We start from the raw sequence: 27,304 nt of genomic DNA, 5'->3' as shown, positions 1-27,304 counted from the left end.
AAAAGATTTCCTTTAGGAACTTTAGACCTGACATACAGTGGTACCTCGCAAGACGAATGCCTTGCAAGATGAAAAACGCGCAAAACGAAAGAGTTTTCTGTTTTTTGAGTCGTTCCGCAAGACGAATTTCCCTATGGGCTTGCTTCACAACGAAACTTCTTGCGAGTTCTTGCGAGTTTGTTTCCTTTTTCTTAAAGCCGCTAAGCTGTTAATAGCCGCTAAGCCGCTAATAGCCGTGCTTCGCAAGACGGAAAAACCGCAAGACGAAGAGACTCGCGGAACGGATTAATTTCGTCTTGCAAGGCACCACTGTACATGATGAATATGGAAGGAAATTACCCAGATATATGTATGTGTCAAGACATCATTAAGAAACACCTTTTTATTGTCAGGGATGTTATTGTCAGGGTTTTTTTGCACCCGTGATTAAAATTTTTCAGAAAGTAGTATCTTAAGAAATGCTTTATGTAAATATTAGCACATCTTTGTGTAATTCTAAAAGTTTGCATAGGCAAAAAAGTAAAATTTATACACATGGCTGGTTCACACGTCCATGTTCATCTGCTAATTAGCAGCTAAAGTTTTAACCCACTCCATTGAAAAATACTGCTGTAAAACCATTGAACCACATATTTTTACTTAAAATGTTAATGCTTTCTAGACAGCATGTTTGTTTAGCAAGGTTAATCTTCCACAATATTATTGCAATATTATTGTTTCCATCTATTGCCAAGTGTGTTTGTTTTTTAACGGCTTTCTATGCTGTGGCTCATTTTTGATGTACATACATACAGCTTATTAAGCTGAAATGTAAATGAACTTTCTACCCTGCACTCTTGTTTTCCTACGTCGCCTTCCATCCTCCTTTCTTAGTGCACTGTATACCTAATTGGGTAAATTAAGCTTAGTTTTCTGTTACGTCTGAACTGGTAAACTATGGCTACTAGCTTTTGACAAATCAGGGTCTGAAATCAGAGTTTGGAATGGGTTTTAGGGCCAGGTTCTGAACCTGGTAACTGTATTTCCCCTGTTCTCATGTAATGGGAAACTACCCAAGAACAGCCCTGTTGGATCAGATTTAAGGCCCATTTAGTTCAGCATCCTGTTCTCACAGTGGCCAACCAGATGCGTATCAGAAGCCCTTAATCAGACACTGAGTATAACTGCACTCTTCCAGCTAGTGATTCCCACCAACAGGTGCTTGTACAGAGGCATACTGCCTCTGTCTGTGCATAACCATCATGGCTATCCAGCATTATGTGTAATTGAACTACACTCGTACCTTGGTTGATGAATGCCTTGCAAGTCAAACATATTGGCTCCCAAATGCCGCAAACCCGGAAGTGAGTGTTCCGGTTTATGAACGTTCTTTAGAACCAGAATGTCCAATGGGGCTTCCGATTGGCTGCAGGAGCTTCCTGCAGCCAATCGGAAGCAGCACCTTGGGTTTCTGAACATTTTGGAATTCAAACAGACTGCCGGAACGGATTCCGTTTGACTTCCGAGGTACAACTGTATTCATTTACAGTGAGTGAGGGCAGAGAGGAAAGATCCATTGATATGGCTTAATAACGCCACTGAACCATTGTAGCATTTTCCCACTGTTAGCACTGTATTGTGAATCTCTGATTCAAGCCATGGCCATATTTATGAGACTACGGTTGTAGTCCTAACCCCACTTACCTGAGAGCAAGTCCCATTGAATAAAACAGCACTGACCTCTGAGTAGACATGGTTAGGATTGTCCTTTGTATGGGCTGTACACATTATCTATTCCAATCATCAGTGTTACAGCTACTCTGGCTGTGTTCATGCTTAATTTAGTTGGATAGTTCTTTGGGGTGGAGAAATAAAAGATATACGGGTAGGCTGTATTTGTCCTGCGACCATTTACAGAGCTAACCCAAATAGCTAACTAGTGCATGTTTCTACCTGTAATTTCAGAAACTTTCTGGTTGTACAAAAATATTCTGAATATTTATGCTGTCAGTAGTATTTGTGTTGGGTGCATTTGATGGGGGTGCAACTGGCTGTGTAGATCCGGGATGTATGATGCCTTCCATTTTGAATTACTGCAGTTTCAGCCTGAACTCTCTTAATCATTCATATGGAAAATGATATGCGCAGCCAGACAGGCCTGTGAGTCTTTAGTACGTTGAAATACAGAGGTTATAGCCTGCCAAAACAGCATCTTTTGTTTTGTTTCTTGAAGGTATCCTTCACGCATTGAGAAGATAGACTATGAAGAGGGGAAGATGCTTGTCCACTTTGAGCGCTGGAGTCATCGTTATGATGAATGGATTTATTGGGACAGCAATCGGTTGCGACCCCTTGAACGGCCATCGCTGAGGAAAGAGGGTCTGAAAGATGATGATGAATTTATTGTAAGTGTTTATCTCTCCCCTTATGAGAATATCTTCATATGGAAGTCTTGGGTCATAATAATAAATATGCTTTCATGGAAAGCAGAGAAATAAGGAGATCTTCCATATCGTTTGTTCAGGTATTTAAGTTCTCTATATAATAGCATTGAATACATTTTCAGTCATGTTAACACACTATTTTCTTAAACCTTTAAAAACAGGATTTTCAACCTGGAGAAGAGGTTCTAGCTCGTTGGACAGACTGTCGATATTATCCTGCAAAGATTGAAGCAATTAACAAAGAAGGTATGTATAACTTAGCCTACTGGCTTGAACCAAAAGTTCATCTGGTCTACTGTTCCATTTCCATAAGTGCTATGTTTTGTTTTTGCTTGAAGTCACTACATCCAGTATTCATTGGCAGACATTATTTCCACCCCATATATACATGCAGCAATTGGACTTAGTCTGAAAAGGAAGTGCATCTTTGGTTAATCCTTCCCACCCTTTATGGAAGGTGACTGTTGTTAGCAGTTGCTGGCCCCAAGTTTGTAATGAACTTAAGAACAGAATCCCAATAAAAGAAATGTACTTTCATCTTTCTACATGAATGAATGTAAAATCCAGGTAATTTGTGATTGCACTCTGCAAATCTTATTGGATTTGTCATTAGACTGGTTCATGCATAATGCTAAACCATGGTTTGTTTATCCCAAAGACAATTAAACCATCGCTCCCTTCTCCAAAATTTCATTTCATTGCTGATCTTGCCTGTTTAATGCTGTTATAGTTTCGGCATATGAGGGACGCGGGTGGCACTGTGGTCTAAACCACTGAGCCTCTTGGGCTTGCTGATCAGAAGGCTGGCAGTTCAAATCCCCGTGACAGGGTGAGCTCCCATTGCTTGGTCCCAGCTTCTGCCAACCTAGCAGTTCAAAAGCACGCCAGTGCAAGTAGATAAATAGGTACCACTGTGGCGGGAAGTTAAATGGCATTTCCATGCACTCTAGCTTCCATCATGGTGTCCTGTTGTGCCAGAAGCAGTTTAGTCCTTCTGGCCACATGACCTGGAAAGCTGTCTATGGACAAACGCCGGCTCCCTTGACCTGAAAGCGAGATGAGTGTCACAACCCCATAGTCACCTTTGACTGGACCTAACCATCCAGGGGTCCTTTCCCTTTTACCTTTAGTTTTGGTATAGCACCATGTGACATCTCTGAGGTGGTGTGCTAATATGTAGCTTAAAATGTACTTCCTTATCTCCATATCATTCTTTTTCTAGGAACCTTTACTGTACAGTTTTACGATGGAGTGATTCGGTGTCTTAAACGAATGCATATAAAATCTATGCCAGAAGATGCCAAAGGTCAGGTAAGTGAACATCCATGTTAGATTATTGCTACATATTATTTATTCATATACTGATTAATTGCCAAAGCAGCTTCTAAGCTGTATAAGTCCAATTGTGGAAAATATAAATCACACCCCTTCACTCTTGATTCATCTATCCAGAGTGATCAGACCCTTCGGATTCTGTATTTCCAGTTACTTGCTTGTCATCCACAGATGGAAAGTGAGGAAACTATGTTATCCCGCTAACCAACTATTAACCACTCTGGTTGAAGTCTGCAAGGTGGTTAACATCAGACGATCCTTAGAATTTAGCATTTTGATTAGAAGGGTTCTTTCCTTGCTTGCCATTGTGTGCCTTAAAAAAAAGTTCCCAGTTTTCATGTGGAAGGCCGTTGTTTCTCGCTAGGCAATTTCTGGCATTTGGTTCTCCTTGCTTATGCCTGGCATTTTCAGCAGGCAGATGGTTCTCACACATAGCTGTCACATGGGAAGGAAATCTCTGCCATGGTTCTACCTAGAATTCTTCATCTAGAAGAGTCAAGGAAGGAGCTAAGCCTTCCAGCCTGCCACCTTTGCTTGGAGATTGCTAGGGAATACTCATCCTGAAGGGGATCTGATTTGTTGCTTGGTTTAGAAGTGTGCATGACATTGGTCCACAGATACAGTATCCACACAATATATTTTTCCTCCTTTGCTCTCCTTGGATTTCCGCTGCCTGTCATGGTAGATGTAGACACTAGGATACGTTCTAGTTGTGGTTATTGAAGTTTTGCTTACCTATGTAGAACTACAGTTTGCCAAGCACTGCCTGCACCAGAAGGTCTACACAGGCATTCAAAAGTACAACAAGATTTAGATTAGCTGTAGCCCACTGGTATAGAGCAGTCCCTTTTCTTTCCCTGTCATGCCCAGTTAAAAGATCATAACTGTGCAGGTAAAGAAAGACCTCTGTTTGAGACCTGTAAGAGCAGCTGCCAATCAGAGTAAATAAACATTGTTCCAGATAGATCAATGATATGACTTGACATGAGGCAGCTTTTTATCTTCATATCTAGGTTTTGAACTTATGCAGTGCACTAAGAATGAACTGGGTTGTTGTTTTTTAATGTGGGCCTTCAAGACACTGTGGAATATTTTCCCAGGAAAGTGGAAATTTTGCCTGCTCAGTAGATAGACAACATTCAAGTAGACATTGCTTGGAAAATAAGGACCAATCTTCCTTGGGAAGGGTAGAGAGAACGAATCAGAGAGAGTTTGCATTTGGGGTTTTTAATTTTTATTATTGTTTAGTATTTTCTTGGTGGTATTTTTAAGATAAGCAAAGCTAGATTCATTTTGTTTCTGAAGCACAATTTCACTCTGTCTAAAACGAACTATTGGGCTGAGCTTTCCGATAAAATATGTCTTTGTAACAAGCAGAAAGTTAAACACCGAACACCGTTTGTCATCGCCCATTTTTTGAGTACAGCTGACTTTTTGCTCTGACGTGATTAATGGAATGATGTCCATGCAGCCAAACTGCAAACCTAAAGTGGGCAAAAAAGGAATTTCCAGGTGTCTTTCAGATACAGTATTTTTTAATGCGTGCTAAAAAAAAAGGAGAGAAAGCTAGAGGGTTCGTACCTCTCACCTATGCTTTCTGTGCAGTATGGGGTCCCTTCTTAAGCATAACAGCGCAGGATTGTCAACTGGTTGCCAGCAGTCCTGATACAGGGACTTCCGTTTCAACAGGATTGGCTTGACTTTAAAATCTTAGCATAGAATGAGTCGTGATGATGTGCAGTCTTCCGCAAGGAACCACTTACAAATTTTGAGTTATCCCTTAAGCTAAACTTTATGGCTATTTAGAAGTGTGAAGAGTGCCTCTGAGAAATTTTGTTAACACTTAGCAAAAGTCTCTTGGGTTCTCAGGGCATTCCTGATCTGTTTAGTCTGTGGAGAAGCCTTCAAATTTCATTTTAGATGAAATTCGCGGAGCAGCTGTACTGCTTCTCCATATTGGGAATAGCTTAGATGTTGCCCCCACTAGTCACTCACCCCCTCTTCAGTGGACAGATCTCATCTTAGATTCCTCGCAGTGAAGCGTTTGACGTCGGTGTCAGGTCTTGCATTTTTAGGAGTATAATACGGCACTTTCCCACAAAAAGATTGAAGCTTACTTGGCTTCCATCCAAAAGTGCCACTGCAGCACTGGGAGAAGTTCACCCAAACCAGCAGAGCGAATGGTGATAGAGGCAGCAGTACTGAGCAGGGGGATGAGGTCAGGGTTAGAATCATAGAATCATAGAGTTGGAAGAGACCACAAGGGCCATCGAGTCCAACCCCCTGCCAAGCAGGAAACACCATCAGAGCACTCCTGACATATGGTTGTCAAGCCTCTGCTTAAAGACCTCCAAAGAAGGAGACTCCACCACACTCCTTGGCAGCAAATTCCACTGTCGAACAGCTCTTACTGTCAGGAAGTTCTTCCTAATGTTTAGGTGGAATCTTCTTTCTTGTAGTTTGGATCCATTGCTCCGTGTCCGCTTCTCTGGAGCAGCAGAAAACAACCTTTCTCCCTCCTCTATGTGACATCCTTTTATATATTTGAACATGGCTATCATATCACCCCTTAACCTCCTCTTCTCCAGGCTAAACATGCCCAGCTCCCTTAGCTGTTCCTCATAAGGCATCGTTTCCAGGCCTTTGACCATTTTGGTTGCCCTCCTCTGGACACGTTCCAGTTTGTCAGTGTCCTTCTTGAACTGTGGTGCCCAGAACTGGACACGGTACTCCAGGTGAGGTCTGACCAGAGCAGAATACAGTGGCACTATTACTTCCCTTAATCTAGATGCTATACTCCTATTGATGCAGCCCAAAATTGCATTGGCTTTTTTAGCTGCCGCGTCACACTGTTGGCTCATGTCAAGTTTGTGGTCAACCAAGACTCCTAGATCCTTTTCACATGTACTGCTCTCAAGCCAGGTGTCACCCATCTTGTATTTGTCCCTCTCATTTTTTTTGCCCAAGTGCAATACTTTACATTTCTCCCTGTTTGTTTTGGCCCAGTTCTCTAATCTGTCAAGGTCGTTTTGAAGTGTGATCCTGTCCTCTGGGGTGTTAGCCACCCCTCCCAGTTTGGTGTCATCTGCAAATTTGATCAGGATGCCCTTGAGTTGAGCGGGTTGAGGGTTGAGCGGCACGCATTTTGAGGCAGGATTCTGAAAATGTTCCATAGTTCAAACATCTCTTGAACATCACGGGATGTCAAAATAATAGGTCCTTGTATTTCACGTGCATCTGTGCAATGTTGGCTGCATTCCTTGGTTGTAGGTTGTGAAACATTGTCTTGGCAAACCGGTGTGATACAATTGCAGGGGCCCCCAATGCGTAACAGAGGAAAATAGCCACTCTTAATTTTTGGAAACGTGTGGTGGAAACAAGGCTTTCTGTTCTCGAGAACGTGCTACATGCACGTGTGATCTGCACAGTGGTAGAGCCACCGTCAATAAAAATGTTGTTTATGCGTAATGTGTTATCATCATAGAGCTGTGGGAAATTTTGAACGTGAAGTAAGCCTATATTGTAAAATAATGCAGGGTGCAACTAGCCATAGCAAAATAGTTAATGAAGGAGTAGGGCTTTTAAATGATTAGGATGTGGCCCAACAGCGCGAAACTTGTATAAAAGAAAACCAGCAGAAGTTGGACAGAATGCCTTTCAAATCATTTTGTGATGGAGCATTTCAGATAGATAAACACAGCAAAATTTTGTTTTTGCTATGTTGCCAAAAATACTACTTTTCTGTCTACTATTTTCAACTTGCTGCTTCATAGCATTTAGCTGCAATATGGAAATGAAATGGCAAATGTACCACCACTAGATACATTTGTGTCCAACAATATGTATGTATCCAACAGAAATGGGTTTTTTTGGGAGCAAACTTGGTTGGGTGTAGTATCTGAGCCTTTAAAACTGCATGCTTATGCATTTCAGTATTCACTTTTAGATTCCTCACCTATTTTCTCTCATTTCAATCTCAGAAATTTTCTTGCATTTGATTGAGAGCAACTACATGAGTGATACAACAATATGCACATAGATATATAAGCCACCAATTAACAAAAATACTATGCGTTATTAAAATTTCTCTCCCTGTGTCACTTAATGTAGAAGTTGTAATACCTTGTATTAATTTTGCAGAAGAAAATATTATTCTTCCAATCGTTTTCTAGCATTGGGGTACTGTTGATTTTCCGACATTGGTTGGCCCCAAACCATGACTAATGGGCGCGGCAAAGTGAATTAACTGCATAGATTTTGCAGGTTATGTTTTTATTTAGAAAACGATTTAAACTGTTGCGTTTGGAGGCAGATATTATTGAGGGAGGGATACGAGGTATTATGAAAGATGTGTGCACGGAGTCTTCTGGTGGAGAGACGTTTATGATAACTTGTCTCTTTCTGTTTCCATGTTTGTGTTTTATCTTCGATATAATTAGGCGCGTGAGTGGCAGCAGATAGCGCCGGAGCTGAGATTAGTGACGGATAACGATCCACATGAAGTGAGTTTTGAGGGACTTGAAGGAGAGGGAGGGCTCTTGGCACACAGGAAACAGAAGCTGAGGAGAAGCCATGAAAACCCGGTTGTGCCAGGACCAGCAGAAGAGGTGACAGTAAGGTGGAAAATGAGAGCTGTCAGAGAGGTGGGGCAGAGCTGTGTAGATCCTCAGAAGGTGAGAGCGAGCAGTCCAGTGTTGGTTCAGGTGTGCCCAGGATGGATGATGTTTCAGGTAGGCATAATGTTTCCAGCGAGAACGAAAGCATCTTGTAGAGGACAAGCATCTGAAAGGTGACAAAAAGGTAGCTATCTGTTACTGATGAAACTGTTGGTGGTGGAATGTCGCTTTCTGTTTTGCTTTCTCACTTGTAAAGCTGAAAGGTGGTTCTGAAATGTGCCTCTAGCAAAATTTGCTTAGACCACCGCAGTGGAGTGAAACTGGTTTGGGCCTGGTCAGTGCCTGGGTGGAGGACCTTGGATCCGCATGCATGCCACCTTGTGCTCCGTAGTGGAAGAAAGGTCGGTTAGGAACGTAAGAAAACTAAATAAAGTAGTAGCTTTATCTTAAGACAAAGGGATTTTGCACAGCCTTTGAGGTTCTGGGTTAGTTTTCATGGTTTCTGTGCCTTGCTTATGCAGTTTCCTGCACTTTGACTCACGGTAGCAGCTTTCAGATTTTGCAAACAATCAAAATTATTAAATGTAGTTCTTGGCTAGCTGTTTGGGTCACTGGAGATGTCTGGGCTGGCGGAGGTAGGAAAGAGATGCTAAGTGATTGAAGAAATAGATGATCTGGAGTAGCATATGATCAATTTTGGGTGGTCAGATCATCCAAGCTTTGCAAATAACTGTCAGGAAGCTCTCAGGTTTGCACAATTCTCTACAGAGATTTGCTCCTCAAAAGTTATCTCCTTCCATTCTTTGTGTGGTTGGTCTCCCGTTCCAATGCAGCACACAAACTCATTGTAGCATTCAAGAGAAGTGTTGTGAATTCATGCTGCTTTTTGGCTACTCTGCCATACATAATTGTGTGTGCGTGTGTGCAGAAGGCAAATATTTTAATATGCAAGCACATTTCTGCAGATGCTTGCATTATAAAGGCACAGGTGCCAGAGGTCAGGCTTGTGGATCCTTGCAACTTTTAGAGGGGAAACTCTTTGCCCTGCATAATGCAGCTCTTTTAAAATTCACAGTGGGGGGGCATCTAAATTATGAGCATATCTGAATACATTTAATTTTGGAGCACAGATTCTTAATACATAGGTGGGAAAAGCACGTGCAAGATCACTATCACCCAGCGGCTGGAATTCTGGGCAGTGTTATATAAGACATGACCTTTTTCCCTAGCCAGTGATAATGGAGTGGAAATGTCCCACAAACTTTCCCACTGCTATGCTTTCATACAGAAAATAACCCATTTCAAAAAATGCATTGTTTCATCGGATTATGCTGGAGTACTTCTCTACACAATGCATAGTTAAACAAGGCAATTCCCTCCCATGTGATGATAGCTACCAGCTTAGATGAATTTAAAAGGGAATTAGACAGATACATGGAAGATAAGGCTAGCAGTGTCTACTAGCCATGACAACCATGTTTCCTATACTGCCTCTGAATACCAGTTTCTAGGAATCACAAGTGTGCAGCTGCCCTCTGGTCCTGCTTGCAAGCTTCCCAGAGGCTGGCCACAATGAGAACTGGTTGCTGTACCAGTTGGGCCTTTGCTCTGATCCAGCAGCGGTCTTGCTGCAACCTTATCCATTCATAACAATGAATGGGTCATATCCAAATTGAGTTACTGGTTGCAGGTCACATTGAAATCAGTTGGTCAAGTTAGTCATTAATTGGCTTGTTCCATTGATTTCAGCAGAAGCTAAATAAATTAGCCTGGATTCAACTCAGGGGATAGAATACCAGTAAAACCTGGCAGCCCCAAAGGTGTAAGTAATGTTTTTCAGGCGGCTGTCATTGGGAATAATGCATGCATATATAATGTAATTGCACAGCTTTTTAGTGCCTTTAAAATTTAAACAGTTTAAGGAAGTGTTTGTATTGATTTGCCATCTCTTAAAAATATTTGCAAGTTTTCCAATAGAAATAATTGGCAAGCTAAGTTGCAAATTGTTGCAAGCTGAGTTTTTTAAATATAAAATGTAAACTACATTAGGTATGCTTTATTCCCTCCCCCCGCCCCTTCAAAAAACAAATTTCAATTCAAATACTTTGGCAGTTTGAAAAACTATTGATTTATCCAGCATGGAAAATTAATGTTGGACATTTTTTAGTTCAGTTCACAAAATCAAAGTGAAACCAGATCTCCCATAAACAAATCTTAGTTATTATTTTGAAAATTCAGTTCACGTTTGTCCTGAAAAGCCATGTCATAGCTTGCCTATACTCTAAATAGCCTTAGACTTTGAGATAATTTATGAATATAAGAAGCCAAAATAGTAGTTGAGTAGCCTGTGCCAGTGGACGGTTATGGGCAGCTTTCCAATGACACTTAGATGTATTCCTAAATATGTAAAGTGTGAATGTGACAAATGTGTTGCTGTATAGATATATGTGTCATGGAGCTAGGATTGGCTGTAGGTTCCCTGCCTTAGTGATATATGTGGGTTTTTGAAATAACGCTATGAATAGGTGAGATAAGGTTTGGGTTCCATAGCATCCTGATGTTTGCATGCAGATTTAACATGCAGGTGCTATCATGCTCTGGATTGATTTTGACATAATCCCACAGGAAACATGTGGCAGCTTCAAACAGTGTGATAACTCTTATCTGAGGGTTAATTACAGTGATTTCTTGTATGCAGATTCACCATGAAACCTTATTGCGGCTGGCCACGTAGGGAAATGGTTCTTAGATGACTTTTATCAGCCACCAACTCTAAAGATAGTATAATCTATTTCCTGATTAAACTTGCTATTATAGTGTCTTAACAGTTGTTTCCTTTTCCCAGGTCTTGCATTTAAATGTACATTTTTTTAAAATTTAAAGACAGTGGAGATGTGATAAAGCCAAACATTTGCACAAAGAGGATATGTTAGCAGATTTTTAAGAAGAATGGTAGAGATATGCTGAGTGTGTGTAGCTCCCAAATAGGAATCTAGGAGCAGATCTCTCATACAGGTCTTAAAACATGTACAGTGGTGCCTCGCAAGACGAAAAGAGTCCGTTCCGCGAGTCTCTTCGTCTTGCAGTTTTTTCGTCTTGCGAAGCAAGCCCATTAGCGGATTAGCGCTATTAGCGGCTTAGCGGATCAGATGATTAGCGGCTTAGTGGATCAGCTGATTAGCGGCTTAGTGGATCAGCTGTTAAGCGGCTTAGCGGATCAGCTGATAAGCGGCTTAGCGGCTTGAGAAAAAGGGGGGGAGGGGAAAAAACCCCGCAGGAACTCGCAAGACATTTTCGTCTTGCGAAGCAAGCCCATAGGAAATTCATTTTGCGAAGCACCTCCAAAACGGAAACTCTTTTCGTCTAGCTGGTTTTCCGTCTTACGAGGCATTCGTCTTGCGGGGCACCACTGTAGTTCTAAGTAACACACACATCCCACCTGCCAGAAAAACTTCTGTTTTCCCATCAAGTCGCTTGTTTTCTATCTTCCTTTCCATTACTAACCTATCCCTCTTCTCATCGTTCCAGTATCATGCTCCCCATTTAGAAAATTGTGTCTCAGGATGAGTGTGTAGCAAAACACTGAATTGAAAAGAAATGAAAGAACACCAATAAAAGCAGATTTGAATGCTATGGTCTCTGCTTAGAGGCAGTTTGCCACTCAATATCAGTTACTGGAGGGCAACAGCAGGGACGTGCTGTCACTTTCATGCCCTGCTTGTGAGACATATGACAGGCAGCTATAGGAAACAGGGTAGTTGTTTAGAAGTGGACTGTCAAGTCTGATTCAGCCTGGCTGCTTTTATTCAGAGATATTTAATTAACAGACTTTAATACCATAAACATAAATGGTAATGTCGTCTCTGCCTTCAGTGTCACTCAAATGGCAGCAAAATAAATATGCTGCCATTCTATAAAATAGCTCTCATGTGACACAGCTTTAGTTTGGGGAATAAGTGTCTGGAAGGCATGGAATCACTGGCTGTGGTTTGTTTTCCCTGTGGTTTCTTCAGCAAACCTTGGGTGCTCTGTCAGATAAGCATACAAGCCACAGCTTATTTCTTCAGAGCTTGGGAAAGTAGCTTGGCAAGCATCTTGAGGTGTGGTAATCAAACAGTGGTTAAGCAACACTGTTAAGTAGTGCCAAACCATAGCTAAAAACAAGCCATGGTTTGTGAGCCAACAAGAAACCATGACTTCATGATTTGCTTCATGATTAGAGAGCCAGTGTGGTGTAGTGGTTAAGAGCGGTAGTCTCGTAATCTGGGGAACCGGGTTCGCGTCTCCGCTCCTCCACGTGCAGCTGCTGGGTGACCTTGGGCCAGTCACACTTCTCTGAAGTCTCTCAGCCCCACTCACCTCACAGAGTGTTTGCTATGGGGGAGGAAGGGAAAGGAGAATGTTAGCCGCTTTGAGACTCCTTAAAGGGAGTGAAAGGCGGGATATCAAATCCAAACTCTTCTTCCTCTTCTGCTGGAGCTAGGTTCAGATACAGTGGTGCCCCGCAAGACGAACGCCTCGCAAGACGGAAAACCCGCTAGATGAAATGGTTTTCCGTTTTGGAGGCGCTTCGCAAAACAAATTTGTCTTGCGAGTTCCTACGGTTTTTTCCCCCTCCCCCCTTTTTCCTAAGCCGCTAAGCCGCTTATCAGCTCATCCGCTGATAAGCCGCTTAACAGCTGATCGCTAAAAGCCGCTAAACCGCTAATAGCGCTAATCCGCTAAGTTGTCAGTGGGCTTGCTTCGCAAGACGAAAAAACCGCTATACGAAGAGCCTCACAGAACGGATTAATTTCGTCTTGCGAGGCACCACTGTATTTAACTAAACTATGGCTTAACATTATGTGCAAAGCAGATTGCAGTCTGCTTTACTGTGCATCTGAAACTTTCTTTGCAAAGCTGATCTTGTGAAGGTGGCTGTTGTAAAATAAAGCTCTCTTTTGATGTGGTGTTGGAAAAATAACATGCAGCCAGTTTGTCAGAGATTGAACTCCGTGTGAAATAATCCCACCCATAAAACTTTTCTTTCTTCATGCAAGGTGTGTTTAGATAACATGTACTATGGGTACATCCATGTGCAGGCTCCACATGCTGTGTTTATCAAGCCATTACTTGATTCTACCTTTAAAGATTCTCAGATCTCTGTGGTGCTTGCAAAACACTCATGGAACAGAGGAGATGCTAGTTTATCACTAACTGCTCCAGATGTTTTCCTTCAAAGAACAGCTTAAAAGCCTGGGGAGAAATTAAGCCTTGATGTTGCAGTGAGATGCAGTAATCTTGCTTTAAGGAAAACCTAGCTAAATTATCAAAGTATGTTTCCCTTTTTTGAGCACTAACCTTAGCAAATTGTGGAGATAGTTGGGACGATAGAATCATAAGAGATGTTGTTTTGCCTGCAGAACAGGGGTGTTTCAGTGGGGAGGGGGGAATAAAATTTAATATCTAAATTTATTTTTCCACAGAACATTTTCTTCTTCCTAAATTCATTGCTAACAATAAACATATGCCATTCGCAAATGCAATATTACACAAGTTTGGCACTTTCGGAACTTAAAGTTTTGTTTACAAAATGTGAAAAAACATGCTAAATTAGGACGTAAGAAAAATTTCCAAAGCAAACTGAATATTATCCGACACAAATTACCCTGAAATAGGATTCCCCCCCCCCCCAGTTTACAGTTTCTTGAAAATGCACGTCACTGATGCAGAAGGTTCTAGGTTCATTCTGAACACTGGTGATGTGAAAGTTCCTTGAGACCCTGCAGAGCTCCTACCAGTCAAAATAGACATAGCTAGGCTAGCTGGACACATTGTCCTAGTATAAAGTATCTTTTCTATGTCTTGCTTTGTATAGTGCCAAATTTATAGATTCTTAAGAAATATGATTAGCATCTTTGAGTGCCAGGGAGAAAAATGACTAAGCTAAACTGGTGTTTTCGGCTTTAAGAGCTGCTGCCACAAACCTCCCCCCCCCCCAAAAAAAATTGCTTCTCTCTTTTTTTTTGCATGCATGTGTACATGTTACATGTTACGTAGCAGCCTGTACAAAATATGTGATGGGTATCTGTTTCCTTTCAGTTTGCATGGAAAATGGAAAACTCAATTGAATGCGCAAATCTATAAAAATGCATTTAACATGAAAAAAGTTCCCTTTCTCCCAAGACCCTCTTAGCCACAGTTGGATTTCATTTTGGCCTAGTTCACCCCCTTGTTCTCTCCCTCTTTTCTCCTTTGCGGCGAAAGGACTGGATCGCTCTGGTCAAAGCTGCGGCAGTGGCCGCTGCCAAAAACAAAGCGGGAGTTAAACCTCGGACCAGCGCGAACAGCAATAAAGACAAAGAGGAGAGAAAGTGGTTTAAAGTTCCTTCAAAGAAGGAAGAAACGTCAACCTCAGCAATTGTCCAGGAAGTTCAGAAGAAGGAAGAGCAGCCTACATCCAGTGAGACGCTTGGTACAACTAAATTTTTATACATCCTTCCCCATCCTGCTGCAGAAAAAGTAGACTGTGTGGGTGGGTGTTAGCAATCTGTCTATTACCTCCCCGGGTGACTTAGATTTATGAAACAGCAGCTGCAAGCAGAAGAACTTCCATGTTTTAAAAAAAACAGATAAAGCTGTCACACACTTTTGAATATTCTTTCAGAAATCAGTAAATAAATCTTCTGATGTCTTGCTGTGCTGAACAATATATTTCTTAAGTACTGTATTTTTCGCTCTATACGACGCACCAGACCACCTAGTTTTTGGAGGAGGAAAACAAGAAAAAAAATATTCTGAATCTCAGAAGGCAGAACAGCAAGAGGGATCTCTGCGCAGTGAAAGCAGCAATCCCTCTTGCTGTTCTGGCTTCTGGGATAGCTGCACAGCCTGCATTCACTCCATAAGAAGCACACACATTTCCCCTTACTTTTTAGGAGGGAAAAAGTGAGTCTTATAGAGCAAAAAATACAGTATTTGTGTTTGGGCAAGGTTTTTTGAGATACGACCTTATTCTGTGGTTTCATCTCTTATAAACGCAGGATTCCCTCTAGTGGACGTCCCAAAGATTGCCTTTGCACAGGCAGAGAATGCATTGGCGCACAAGAGGAAAAATAACCTAGGCAACTCATTTCAGGCAAAGAGGGCTCGGCTTAACAAGATCACTGGTAAGCTCTCCTTTAAGACTTGGCATTGTGGCTGCTTTTGCCTTGGTTTGTTACCAATATCCATACTTCTACTCTAAGGTGCTGCATTGTGTAAATGCTCACATGCTGTACTTGCTTTGCATTGTCGGGGAGCTTTCTAAATCTTTGAAAAGTGAATTGTTCATTGGTTTGGTGCTTTGGGGTCTTTCACATAAGGTGCACTTCAAGTGTGTATTAGGAGACAATGGGATCTTTTGTATGTCTGTGGCATTGGTCATATTGCCATGTTGATTAGCTGTTCTTTAGATGGATAAGAACTGACTATACGAAAAATATATCAAGTCCAGCTTTCTGTCCTCAGTAGCAGCCAGGATATGAAAGTGATGTTTGCCTTCCACATTCTGTACTATAGTTAGAAATATGTTGAACCGTGGAGGGGATTCCATTACTTGGGAGTGCCTAGTCACTTCTGACATGCCCCTGTTTCCTTCGTCTAATCCTTACTCTCTGTTAAATTTCTGGGGACCACGTTTTAAGAAATGACAGTGAGAAGGGGTTGCTCTCCCTCCAAATACTCTGGCTCTCTTGGACCCAGCCTTAGACCTGGCTTTTCAGGCCTTGACTGTGACCAGGAGCACTTTTGCATAATTAAGAATAGGGTTTTGTTTTTGCCACCTACATCCCTTTCTTGACCCTATGGTGAGCCATGCCTTAAAGTTGCCTCTCACCTAGATTATTGTAATATGTTCTGTGGGGTTCCTGTGTTTGAAAACCATTTAGAAACTTGAGTTGCTTCAGAATGTTGCAGCCAGGCTTTCTATGGGGCTGGGATATAGGAGGGTTCATGTTACCCCCACTTCACTGACTGCCTATTAATTTGTGAGCGCAATCCGAAATTCTGATTTCGACCTATAAATCCTTAAATGGTTTGGGATCAGGTTACTCACCACTTCACTGCTTGTTCATGTTCGGTTACTGTTTTCAATATACACCGCTCAGCTCTCCTTAAGGAGAAAGAACAAGGTAGAAATTATTTCAAATAAACAATTAGTGCTGTTCTTCACGACTGGAAATTTCTGTTGATTAGAAGAAACCTAGGGAAACTTACAAGCAGGCTCAGCTGAAAAGCATGTTTAATTGCTTTGGGCTTCTGGCTTGCTTTTCTCCATCAGAAAGAGGCCAAAATGTTATCTTGCCTGCTGGGTTTTCTAATTCAAGTTGAAAACCACATAAACCCTGTTGCTTTATAATAAGAAACTGACTTCATGGCCATCCAAATATATTTTGGAAGGCAGCATATAAATGTGCTCTGCTCTTTCTGCTTTTATTAACCTTATACTTTTAATCAAGGTCAAGGTTTACTTGTATCATGCATAAATATGACAGCATCAAACTGCAAGTCTGCATTAAAGCTACACTCCCACTATGTTTTTATATACCCAGAGTGCCTGGGACAACCCAGTCAGATGGGCAGGGTACAAATAATAAATAATAATTGTTATCATTACAAACCTTATAATTCAACTCAAACTCTGATTGACTACTGATTAACAGATTTTATGAGCAACAAAGAAATACGTTATTATTCATCTCAGTTACAGTGGAACCTCGGTTGTCGAATGCTTCGGAAGCCGAACAATTCGGAACCTGAATGCTGACAACCCAGAAGTGAACGCTTCTGTTTTTGAACGATTTTCGAAAGTCGAATGGCTTCCCGAGACTTTTTTGCTTTTTTTGCTATTGAGTTTGTAGCCAGCCCATTGATCCTTGGTTTTCAAATGTTTTGGAAGCCGAATGGTCTTCTGGAACAGATTAAGTTCAAAAACCCAAGGTTCCACTGTACCTTTAATAAAAACCTTGAATAAAATACCTTGAATAAAAACAACAGTTTTACCTGTGATGGACTGTTGCAACAGTTATAATTAGATGCTGCTTACCTGTTAGATCACTGTACCAAAGGGCTATAAAACAAGCGATGTGAGAAGGGCCCAGTGACATCTAACGTGCAAATTCAAATTTGCTTTGGCAGACGCCCTTCAGGAATTCATGTGTGCTTGCTCATACTGCAGCTGCAGTGCAGTAGTAGTAGGTGTATAAGGAAGAGAAAACTTTCCTTTGTGGGTCACCATTTTTTTAAAAAAAGAAAGAAACCAGCCTGGGAGGGTTCCTGCAACTTTAGTCAAACCCAGGTCTTGCTGCTGGAGAACATACTAAATCCGATTTTTGTAAGATCCTTGCACTCTTATTCACGTGTTTGTCAGAATGCATGCAGGCTTGAACTGGGTCGAGGGCATGTGTGGAAGCCCTGACCCCAGTATCCCAGTGCATATGGATTGCACTGAAGATGTACAGGCAGCCCTGTGTAGGGAAGCTTTTAATGTTTGATGCATTACTCTATTCTAATATTTTGTTGAAAGCCGCCCAGAGTGGCTGGGGAAGCCCAGTCGGATGGGCGGGGTATAAATAAATAAATAAATAAATAAATCTATGAAAACAGGGTCTGGGACTAGATGTGCCACTGGCCTAATTCAGCAGGCACTTCTTACCCTCTTAGACAGGGTTTAGCAAACTTTTTCAGTAGGGGGCGGGTCCACTGTCCCTCAGACCTTGTGGGGGGCTGGACTATATTTTGGGGAAAAAATTGATTCAAGAGCACCACAAGCCCCTGTGTCTTGCGAGCGGCAGGGTCTGGCGGCGGTGATGGAGGGACGGTTAGCGGCGCGCGAACTAGCTGCTGCTGGCAGCAACAAAGCCCAGCCCCCTTCCTCCTCTAGGCAGGTCAGGGAGAAGCCAGGAGGAGGGAGGGATGAGGCGCCACGTGAGGGAGAGGGAAAGTACGCACCCTGGCGATCCATGCGGCGATTCCTAGACCATCCGTGGACTGGATCCAGAAGGCAATTGGGCCTGATCCGGCCCGCGAGCCTTCGTTTGCCTACCCATGTTCTTAGATGTTCTCATGTCTAGCAGAGGTCCTGGAAAACAAGGCTCCTAATCACAGGCCACTTCTAAGCTTATTCAGCTGAATGTAGTTGGCATCTCCCTTTGTATCTTGGCTCTCAACTTCTTTAGCTTGGAAGCAGAGTTGGCAGGTGCAGGGATGTTGATGGCAGGCTTGAGTGAATGCTCCCTCCTCACTTTGAAGCCTGCATGCATTTACCTGAATATAGAGAAGGCTTTGGGGACTCAGATCCACCCGTAAGATTATACTTGTCATCAAGGTTGCGGAAGTGAATTCAAAACAATCCTATCTCTGTGTTCCTTTTTCTTTTGCAGGGTTGTTGGCATCCAAAGCCGTCAGCGCTGATGGTGCTGAAAAAAAGGAAGGCAACAAACAAGCAGCTCCAGTCTTGGAGCAGGTATGAAATTGTAGAGTTTGATTCTTTTGCAAGGGTCCTACTGGAATGTACCATGGGAAATATCAGGTCCATGATGTTAACGTTGCTCTGCCAGACAGAAAGTAAATAGGGGACTAAAGAATTATGTTTACACTTCTGCATAAATGGAGTTAATGAAAGCAAGTCTGCAATCCTAAGGATGCATAGCATGGAAGCAGGTTCAGATTTAAGTCTGGGCTTGACTTCTGTGGTATGGACTTTTGGATCAGACAGCTTGATGTCCCAGATCGTGGCTACCTTTATTTTCATAAGCGAACATCCCGAGAATCGAAAGCTCAGAGATGTCTGTCCCCAGGTACCGTTTCAATATAGCTGGAATTGTGCCCACAAGTGGCTTAGAAGACCCTTGACACAAATTCAGTTTGTGCTTTTCGACACAGGGTTTTTTTGGGGTTTCTTTTTTTACATCTGCCAGAACTTCTTTTGTAAGAAGTTTTCTTTCTATTGTAAGAATTGGTGTTGTAAACTTGTATGTGTTTTATGAAACTGTTCAATGAGCCATACCTTTTTTTGCTAGGATGTATATTTTTTAATAAATACGAGGAAAAAAGAAGACATTAAAAATATCTTAGGGGTCTGGTTTGAGTCCACATCTAAAGTGGAGGATGGCCACATTGTCTCCAGCCTGTTCCAGTCAGTTGAGTTTTTTCCGGTCGCGCATTTTGTGCATGGCTGTGCCTACTATTAACAAGTCTTGATAAGTAACCACAGTCATAGGTGCTGCTTTTATGCTATTAGTTGACACATAGGAATGACTTCCAGGAATGAGCCTGTATCCGAAAATGTGCTAGATATGTTAGTTTATAGGCATGTGCACACAGAGAAGGACAAACTATTCTTCTAAGCCCCTACATGTTTATTAATTCCATTTCTTCAGAACATTCTCATGGTCTGCAGTTTGGATGCAGAAACAGAAGAAGAATGACTATCCATAAGCAGGTAGCCTGCCATGCCCTATGTGGTTGCAACCCAGCTTCCTAACTCACGAGTAGGCGTATTGTCAGGGAGAATTTCAGTCTCCAGCTTAAAACCAAGCTTTTTCCAGCTTGCACCTCTTTAAACTGGGTGCTTCCCAGTCAACAGAGCCCATGTAGCTCACCTAGCCTGCCCGCTCATTCTGGAAGAGGAGGGCAAACCTCTAAAGTCACTTTACCTGCAACACCCCACCCCCCGCAAGTAGAGCTCTGGTCAGTGATTCCGCCCGGGGTTTATACACGTGCGCCTTTGCTTGGCCAGAACCCGTAAACTAAAAGCCATACTGGAGTCACTTACAGACCCATTGCATGATGGTGCCTGTGACTTCCTGTTCTGTTTTGAAGCCTGTGTATCAAACAGGAAGTGAAGGCGGACAAGAATTGGTGTTCTGCTCACTTTGGCCACATAGGCTGCAACCCCACCCACCCAATTGCTGGCAGCTTCCCTTGTGGATGGGTGGAGACACCCACAGGATGATGTCACAGGTGCATGTGGGTTGTTTCCTGGACTCCTGTTCACCTTCCCATAAACTACCACGTTCAGCACATTTCAGGCAAGAATGAATCAAGGAAGTGTTTCTGTGTTAGTTAATTCTGCCCGAAAGGTAGCTAAAAGAGAGCCCTAAATCTATACACCTTTTTAATTTATTCAGATCAGAGCCTTAATATAGTTTTTAATGTGGATTTTTGTTGTCTAGTGGGTAGTTCGTTTCTTTTTTTAAAAGACCCCCCTTTTAAGAAGAGTGCTTTTCGTCTACCACCTCCCCTCTCCACAACAAACCCCAACACTTTTCTGAAACATACCTCCATATTGCGTTAAATAATTGGGTCAAAGGAAGTAACCTATACAGGCAACTGCATTTCCTCCCCACTCTTTCCCCTCATTAAACCTGTGCTAGTTTTGGTAGCTCATTAATTATGGTATGTACAGCTTTCACTTACTCCCAGTGCAGATTTCACCACTGAGCCTGGATTTAGGAATTGGGCCATGGAACCGGAAGTCAATTTCCCCCTGCCCTTCTGTAACTGGCTTTGGAGCTGTGTGACTCCCAAGCCAGATGAAAATGGATCTGATACTCTCCTTAACTCACTTGTATGTTTGAGGGGAAATGTTTGTGTGTGTGAGAGAGAGAAAGAGATCCCACAACTTCTCCCGATCCCTAAACTAGGGTTCAGTTGTGAGTTGTGACTAGGTCTTAACAGCCCTTTTTGAGTCACTGCGGTGTCAATGCATTGCCGTAATGTATTTTTACTTTTGCTTAAGAGCTGAGAATGTGTTGCTATGCGTTGCAGCTTCTTAAGGCAGTACTGCATGTTTCAAAGAACACACGGCTGCCACTAAAAATGGCAGGCTTCTATTGACTCACCTTTATAACATCTAGCCTAGTGGCCTTCAAACTGTTTGCATCCAGAGCTCTTGTTTAGCTCCAGTCTGCAAGATGGACACAGTTCTAATTTATTTTACTGTTCTCGCTCTTTTTCTTTTTCCACTTCCTGTCTCCCTATCCCTCTGCTTTTCCTACTGTCCACCCCACCCCCACCCCTTTTCCACTTTGGTTTTTTGTTTTAAAAAAACCCAAAGTTGTACAAGCAAAAAGTAATATGGTGGTGGCACTTAGAGCATGACTCATGACCCACCATTTGAAGGCTTTGCCATTGTAGCCCTTGTCCTGATGTCGTGTGCTTTCCCTGCAAGAGCAGGGGGAAAAGCACATTGCAAGTGACATCAGGACATGCAGTAAGTGAAACAGACATTATGGGAGGTATGTGTGTTTGTGTTGGCGGGTGTGGGGCGAGACTCAGCATAGGAATTAGTATTTTTCCAGTGGCAGCGTTGTGTTTTTTGTAACATGTAGTTCCCCCCCTTACCTTTTTCTTCTCGCGTATTTAAGGATAAAGGCTGCAGCCCCCAAATTGGCTGATCAAGTAGTTGTAGGCGTCATAAAAGCAGAGGTGCTGGAAGGCACTCAAAATGTGAAAACCCAGCCCCTTAAGCCCTCTTCTCTTGCTCACTTCTTAACCACGCCCACACCAAATGCTCCACGCCCTTACAAAACCTGGATTTGATTCTGCAGAGAAACCCACAGATACCAAGACCACAGTATGCAAGAAACAGGGAGTTAGACAGACTATTTCTCACCAAATGTGCCTGGCAACACATAATGGAAAAGCAATCTTTTTTGTGGCATCCCAATGAATCTGCCCCTTAGGAAATAGTTTGGGGCATTGCAGCCAGTTTCCTTCTACAGTGTAGACATGCGCCCCCCCCCCAATTAAAATAAGTTATGGAATGATTGACAACCTGATGACTCTTCCACAAACAGTGCAGCACTAACCTTAACTTACCAAGCAGAGCCACTATTGAAACTATCTCAGTTTTGCAGACTTTGTTCTGTAGCAACAAAATACTTGTGTATTTTAAACTAAACACGGCTGGTTTTTGTTTCTGTCGGAAGTTTACAATTGCGTATCTAGAGGTTGTTGTCAGCATTTCAAATTAACAGCCTATGAAATGTGTCTTTGCAAACACTTTGGTTATGTGGACTCTCTTTTATAAATTGTTTAGTTATTAGCAAATGTTCTCACGGGAAACCAAACTTGAGCTTTTTGCTTCCCCCTCTCTTTTTTGGTAGGGAAAATTCTGAATTTGCACACCTTTTTAAAGTTAGCCACTAGCGCTGTTGAAACAAACGACGACTGAGGAGTGAAACCTTAGAGGTCTTGGGCAGATGTAACACTGGCTCCCAGCAAAAATAATAATAAAAAAGGCATGCAGATTGGAAGCCAGACATATGAGCACCTCAGAGTGATCTTTCCCACCTAGTATTAGCCATGGTTTAAAGTTACATCTAAATAAATGCAAACCACGGTTCCTTTAGAACCCACATGACCATGGTTTTAAGTGGGTTTTCAAACCATGGTTATAGGAAACCCCAGTACATGTTAGTTATGGTCTGCATCAGTGCATATATGACTCTAAACTATGGTTAATTTAGGGAAAGGAATGGAGGAGGGAGAGCATTCTTTCATGAGTCTGGTTCCCAATTTGTATTTTGAGGGGAGCCAGCATTAATCCGTCTCGGGCCAGAATGACTTTGCAATGGCTAAGCTGTCTACAGCGATAACATTTATGGTTAAATTATGGCTCAGTCCCCCCCCCCCAAGTGTAATACAGAGGAGAATTTCAGGCCAGCAGTCTTATTAGGCTGCTGATCTCCCCCACCTTTCTGGTTTACAACTGTTTTAACCCTAAACCCTCAGGTTACATGAAGCAGGTACAGTAGTCTATTTAACTGTATTAGGGTTGGGCCATGTTTTCTTTCCTTTTGAGCAACAACTGCTTAGATGAACGAGTAACATTCGTTTAAGGTTTTTTCTAATGTTTAATTTTGTCCTTGTTAAGAGGTTAAGCACCTTATTAGAACAAGTTTTAAAACCTTGTTTTAAATAATTTTGTAACTTTGAAAGTAATGGTTGCTGTAGTGATGTCTTTCACACATGTGAAGATAAACAATAAAATCATTTATTTACAAGTTACGGCTCTAATTAATTTTTGGTAAATAAGTTTCTCAATCAGCCTAGATATGTTCTGCAACCCTTCAAATCCTTGTTGGACATGAATAAATTATACTCTCAATGTGCATGAATTGCTGGTTCATTGGTAGCTGGATGGGACATTTCACACCACCAGGCCCTTATGTGGTACTTCCAGTGTGGCTTTTTAGTGTCTAGAGCACGAGTGGTGGACAACTTAAGGACTTTATACTCGTTTGCAGACCCACCTTATCCTGTTTTTCATCCGTAATGCCAAATGCAACATTAATCTTACTGTACTTTTGACAAATGCCTGTACCCACTTGGGTGGCTGGTTTGCACATTTATCTGGTGGCACGGACAGGTCGGGTGCGTGATTTGAGAAGACTATAGCAAAAATGGCTCACTTTAGAAGTTGTCCACTCCTCTTCTCTTACTCTGAATGTCCAGGACCACCGGAAGAGAAAGGAGTCAATACCAAAATTACATTACTTGCGTATACAAAGGTTTGAAAATTGGAGAGCGCTCTTGCATATTAGGAGTGTGGCAGCTCTTCTTGCGTGGTGTTCAGCTGTGTTTGTTTGCTTTTACCAAAAGCGGTGACACATAATCTGAATTTCTTCTATGGTTTGATGAAAGGTTTTACTTGCACAGCGGTCTTGCCTACCAGATGGAAAATCATTTTTAACTCCATGTGGGAAAGTAGCTACAAACCTAAAATGCTAGTATTTGTTAAACATAGATAGGTCTGTCTTGACACAATTATCCTTTACGTTTATTGGGCAAAAATACAATGCAGACAATCACATGTTCGAAAATGCAGTATGCTTTGATTTTTTTCCAAATTAATTAGCCTGCAACGCTTTTGTTATGTTTTTGTTGTTGTTGGAGAAAACGGGTGATATCCTAATGCAAATACATGTGGTGACATTCAGATTACTTCGGGGGTGGAAATCCTTAATTGTTGTTGTTTTTTTAAAATATAATATTAATAATAACAAAGGGACACTGCCAGACTCTTCATGTCTTGTTTTAAAATTGAACTGAATTTGCAGAGAATCAGGGACACCGCAACCACACACCTAATTGTAAGCTGTTGGGGCTGACAACAATTAAAGCAGAATATTTGCTTTCTGAGGGGGGCGGGTAGTGCTTTGAAGAATTAGCGGTAAAGTTGCTATGGTAATGGTGTCTGCAGAAACGTGGCAAAAAAATTGGTTTTGTTGAATGTATTAGTATGATTGAAGAGCCACTACACGTTCAGTTTATGAGAACTGAAGACATGTTTTCGGCCTCACATCCTGATCCAGAGATCCATGTTTAGTAGGCTGCAGGTGTAGATTCCACCTCCCCTTTCTATAGAGAATGAGCCCATCCACACATTCATTGGACTGCATGTGGGGATCAGTCTTTCTCTGTTGAAACGAGGGGGGAATCGAGAAAAGGAAATTAAAAGGTCATATCCTGGCTCCTGCACCTTGGAGCAGCTCACTGGATTGGGATGATGGTCTTTGGCTGAGTCCCCTTTTTGAAGTTTCAGCTTGCTTATTTCTTAACTTTGTTTATTATTATTATTATTTATTTATTTGTGGGGGGGGAATGTTCTGAAAATGTGCTGCTGTTAAGTACTGAAGTTGCTTTTTTAAAAAAATAAATCGAAATAGAATACAAGAGCTGCAATGAAGAAACTGCAATAAAAGTATCAATTTCTTATTATTTATTCAGGAGATATCACCTAAGCCTCAAAGTCAGAAAAAAAATGAAGCTGATATTAGCAGTTCTGCCAACATTCAGAAATCTGCACTGTTGCCCTCAACTTTGTCTTCAGGAAAGGCTCGCAGCAAGAAATGCAAACAAGAATCTGGAGATTCTGCAGGGTGTATAAAGTCCCTTAAATCACCAATTTCCCCAGAGTTAATACAAGTGGAGGATTTGACCCTGGTCTCCCAGCTTCCTTCTTCTGTGATAAATAAAACTAGTGAGCACAGACATTTTAAAACATACCATAATTACTTCTATTACAGTCATATTGGGAAAATAATCATCATTGGGGTGGTTCTTTTTCTTTCCTTTTTTCTTTCCTTTTCTTTTGAATGTGACTTGTTTTTAACAGACTGGTTTGGGGAGGGGGCTGGGAGAGTGGAATGCAAGTGTGACATGGGATAGTACATGCAATTAAGTTCACCACTGAAGTTATCCCTCACCCCCAAGTCCTTAGTAGCCAGTATTGGAAACTCCTTGCACATCGGTCATCTGAAAGGAAGAAGGAAATAAAACCCAAACCAACTCTTTTTGCCGCTTCCAAAAGTTTTCCTATATGGTTGCCTGGAAGTTTTGGGTTGGGGGGGGGTTGTGTGTGTGTGTGTGTGTTTTTGTAAACCCATTTGTTCCCAAGACGGAAATATCAAACACACACAGTATGGCACTTGTACGATGGCAGAAATTCATGGCAAGAGCCCAACTCGTCATGTTACACGGAGCAGCAAAGGCTACAGCTGATCTGCTTTGGAGGCCCTGATTCTTCAAAAAGAAGATGAGCCATTCTTGTGTGGTGTTGGTGTTTTTGTTTTTTTTGTTCCCCCACCACCACCCTCATCCTCGAGAAAATCTACTGGCATGATTTGCCTGCTGGACCTACTGCCTCTTGCTCTCTGTGTGACAATTCCTCTTATTTTTAGTGCTATAGAAGACAAAAAAAAAATAATAGGTTGCAATCCCTGGGATGACGGTCCAAAGGAGGCTGGTTTAGATGGAGGAACAGGAATGTACAAAACTGCAAGAAAACTGATCAGCGAAATGTTTGCAATTGTAGAAATGTCCAAATCCCTTTGGTAGGGAAATGGATGAGGAAAATACTAGCTTCCTTCTGCCCCCCCCCCCTTTCAGACCATACCATTTAACATTTCCCTGCCAGAGGGTTTAATCCCTTGTCAGCGGTAAAGTAGAGAATGGGGGATTCTGTCAAGCGCTGCTCTAGATCTTTTGCATCTCTCCGGGAAATGAAGAATGAGACACAAAAAACTTCCTAGGGCTGCTTTCTTCCATCTCCGAGTTAGAATTATCTTCCACTGAATGTTGTGATCCAGCCATAGCTACTTAACAAGTCTCGCTGATTTGAAAGGGACTTGCACGCACCTAACGTCTGGTTGGATTGTGCTGCTAATTAATTGAGAAGGGGGAAACAGCTTGTGCAAATGTAATTCTCTCCCCCTGCCCCCTTTTGCACTGAAACGCTTCATCAGTCAATGGCACTCTAAATCTTCCCTCATTAAATGTTGCCGTCCACACTTGTTGCGATTGCACATGATGTCGGTAAGTAACCTTCACTGAGGATGATTTGTACATTTTAACAATGTAAAGGAAATCCCTCTTAACAATCTGCAGCTATTGTGGTAGACTTGAAAACCATAGTTATAGCTTTTGTAGAGAGTTGAGCATTTTGCAGGTCTTCCCCCCCTTTCCTCAATTTTTTTAAACCTGGGGATTATATATATTTTTTCCAATGATGAAGCTTCTTAAGCTGTGCTTATTTTAATTTATACACTGCTTTTTGAGAAACATTTTCCATAAAGTGGCTTCCATTGGATCTAAAGTTGTTTACAATATATAAAATAAAAGAAGCATCCATTCCACAAATTAATAAATAAAAGAGCAGAACAACAGAAGCTAAAAATGCACCACATAAAATCCCCTGTATATTGAAAGCCGTTGAAAGGAGGTAGGTTTTCAAATTAGACTTCGTGGTGCGAGCTTTTAAAGTGATCGCTTGAATCTAGATATGTGGAAATTAACTTTGCTGAGTTCACTTCCTCCAAACCATTGCAGTCCAGTTGCTTTCAGCAGAAGAGTTAACCACGGACTTGAATTTCTTCCACTGAAATCAGTGAGATTGCAAAGTGC

At 41.9% G+C, this 27,304-nt stretch overlaps 1 protein-coding gene across 5 annotated transcripts in view; it reads left to right on the top strand.

Annotated features, from left to right (window-relative positions):
• The window catches only part of PHF20L1 (PHD finger protein 20 like 1), a 59,860-nt gene that overhangs the window by 10,277 nt on the left and 22,279 nt on the right, over positions 1-27,304 (top strand). For 3 of the 5 annotated variants that reach the window (XM_081918715.1, XM_081918719.1, XM_081918717.1), the window contains exons 3-10: positions 2,213-2,384; positions 2,585-2,669; positions 3,646-3,734; positions 8,198-8,260; positions 14,621-14,828; positions 15,397-15,522; positions 18,775-18,857; positions 25,130-25,382. In XM_081918715.1, the coding sequence (XP_081774841.1) occupies positions 2,213-2,384; positions 2,585-2,669; positions 3,646-3,734; positions 8,198-8,260; positions 14,621-14,828; positions 15,397-15,522; positions 18,775-18,857; positions 25,130-25,382 (1,079 nt within the window). Of the gene's footprint in view, positions 1-2,212; positions 2,385-2,584; positions 2,670-3,645; positions 3,735-8,197; positions 8,261-14,620; positions 14,829-15,396; positions 15,523-18,774; positions 23,408-25,129; positions 25,383-27,304 lie in introns of those variants that run through there. The other 2 variants (XM_081918716.1, XM_081918718.1) reach the window with 2 other exon arrangements.

The sequence above is a fragment of the Podarcis melisellensis genome (genome assembly GCF_964234715.1).
Source record: "Podarcis melisellensis genome assembly, chromosome: 7".
Classification (NCBI taxonomy): domain Eukaryota; kingdom Metazoa; phylum Chordata; class Lepidosauria; order Squamata; family Lacertidae; genus Podarcis; species Podarcis melisellensis.
Note: the sequence above shows the minus strand (reverse complement) of the source record. Positions and strands in the feature narration are given on the sequence as shown.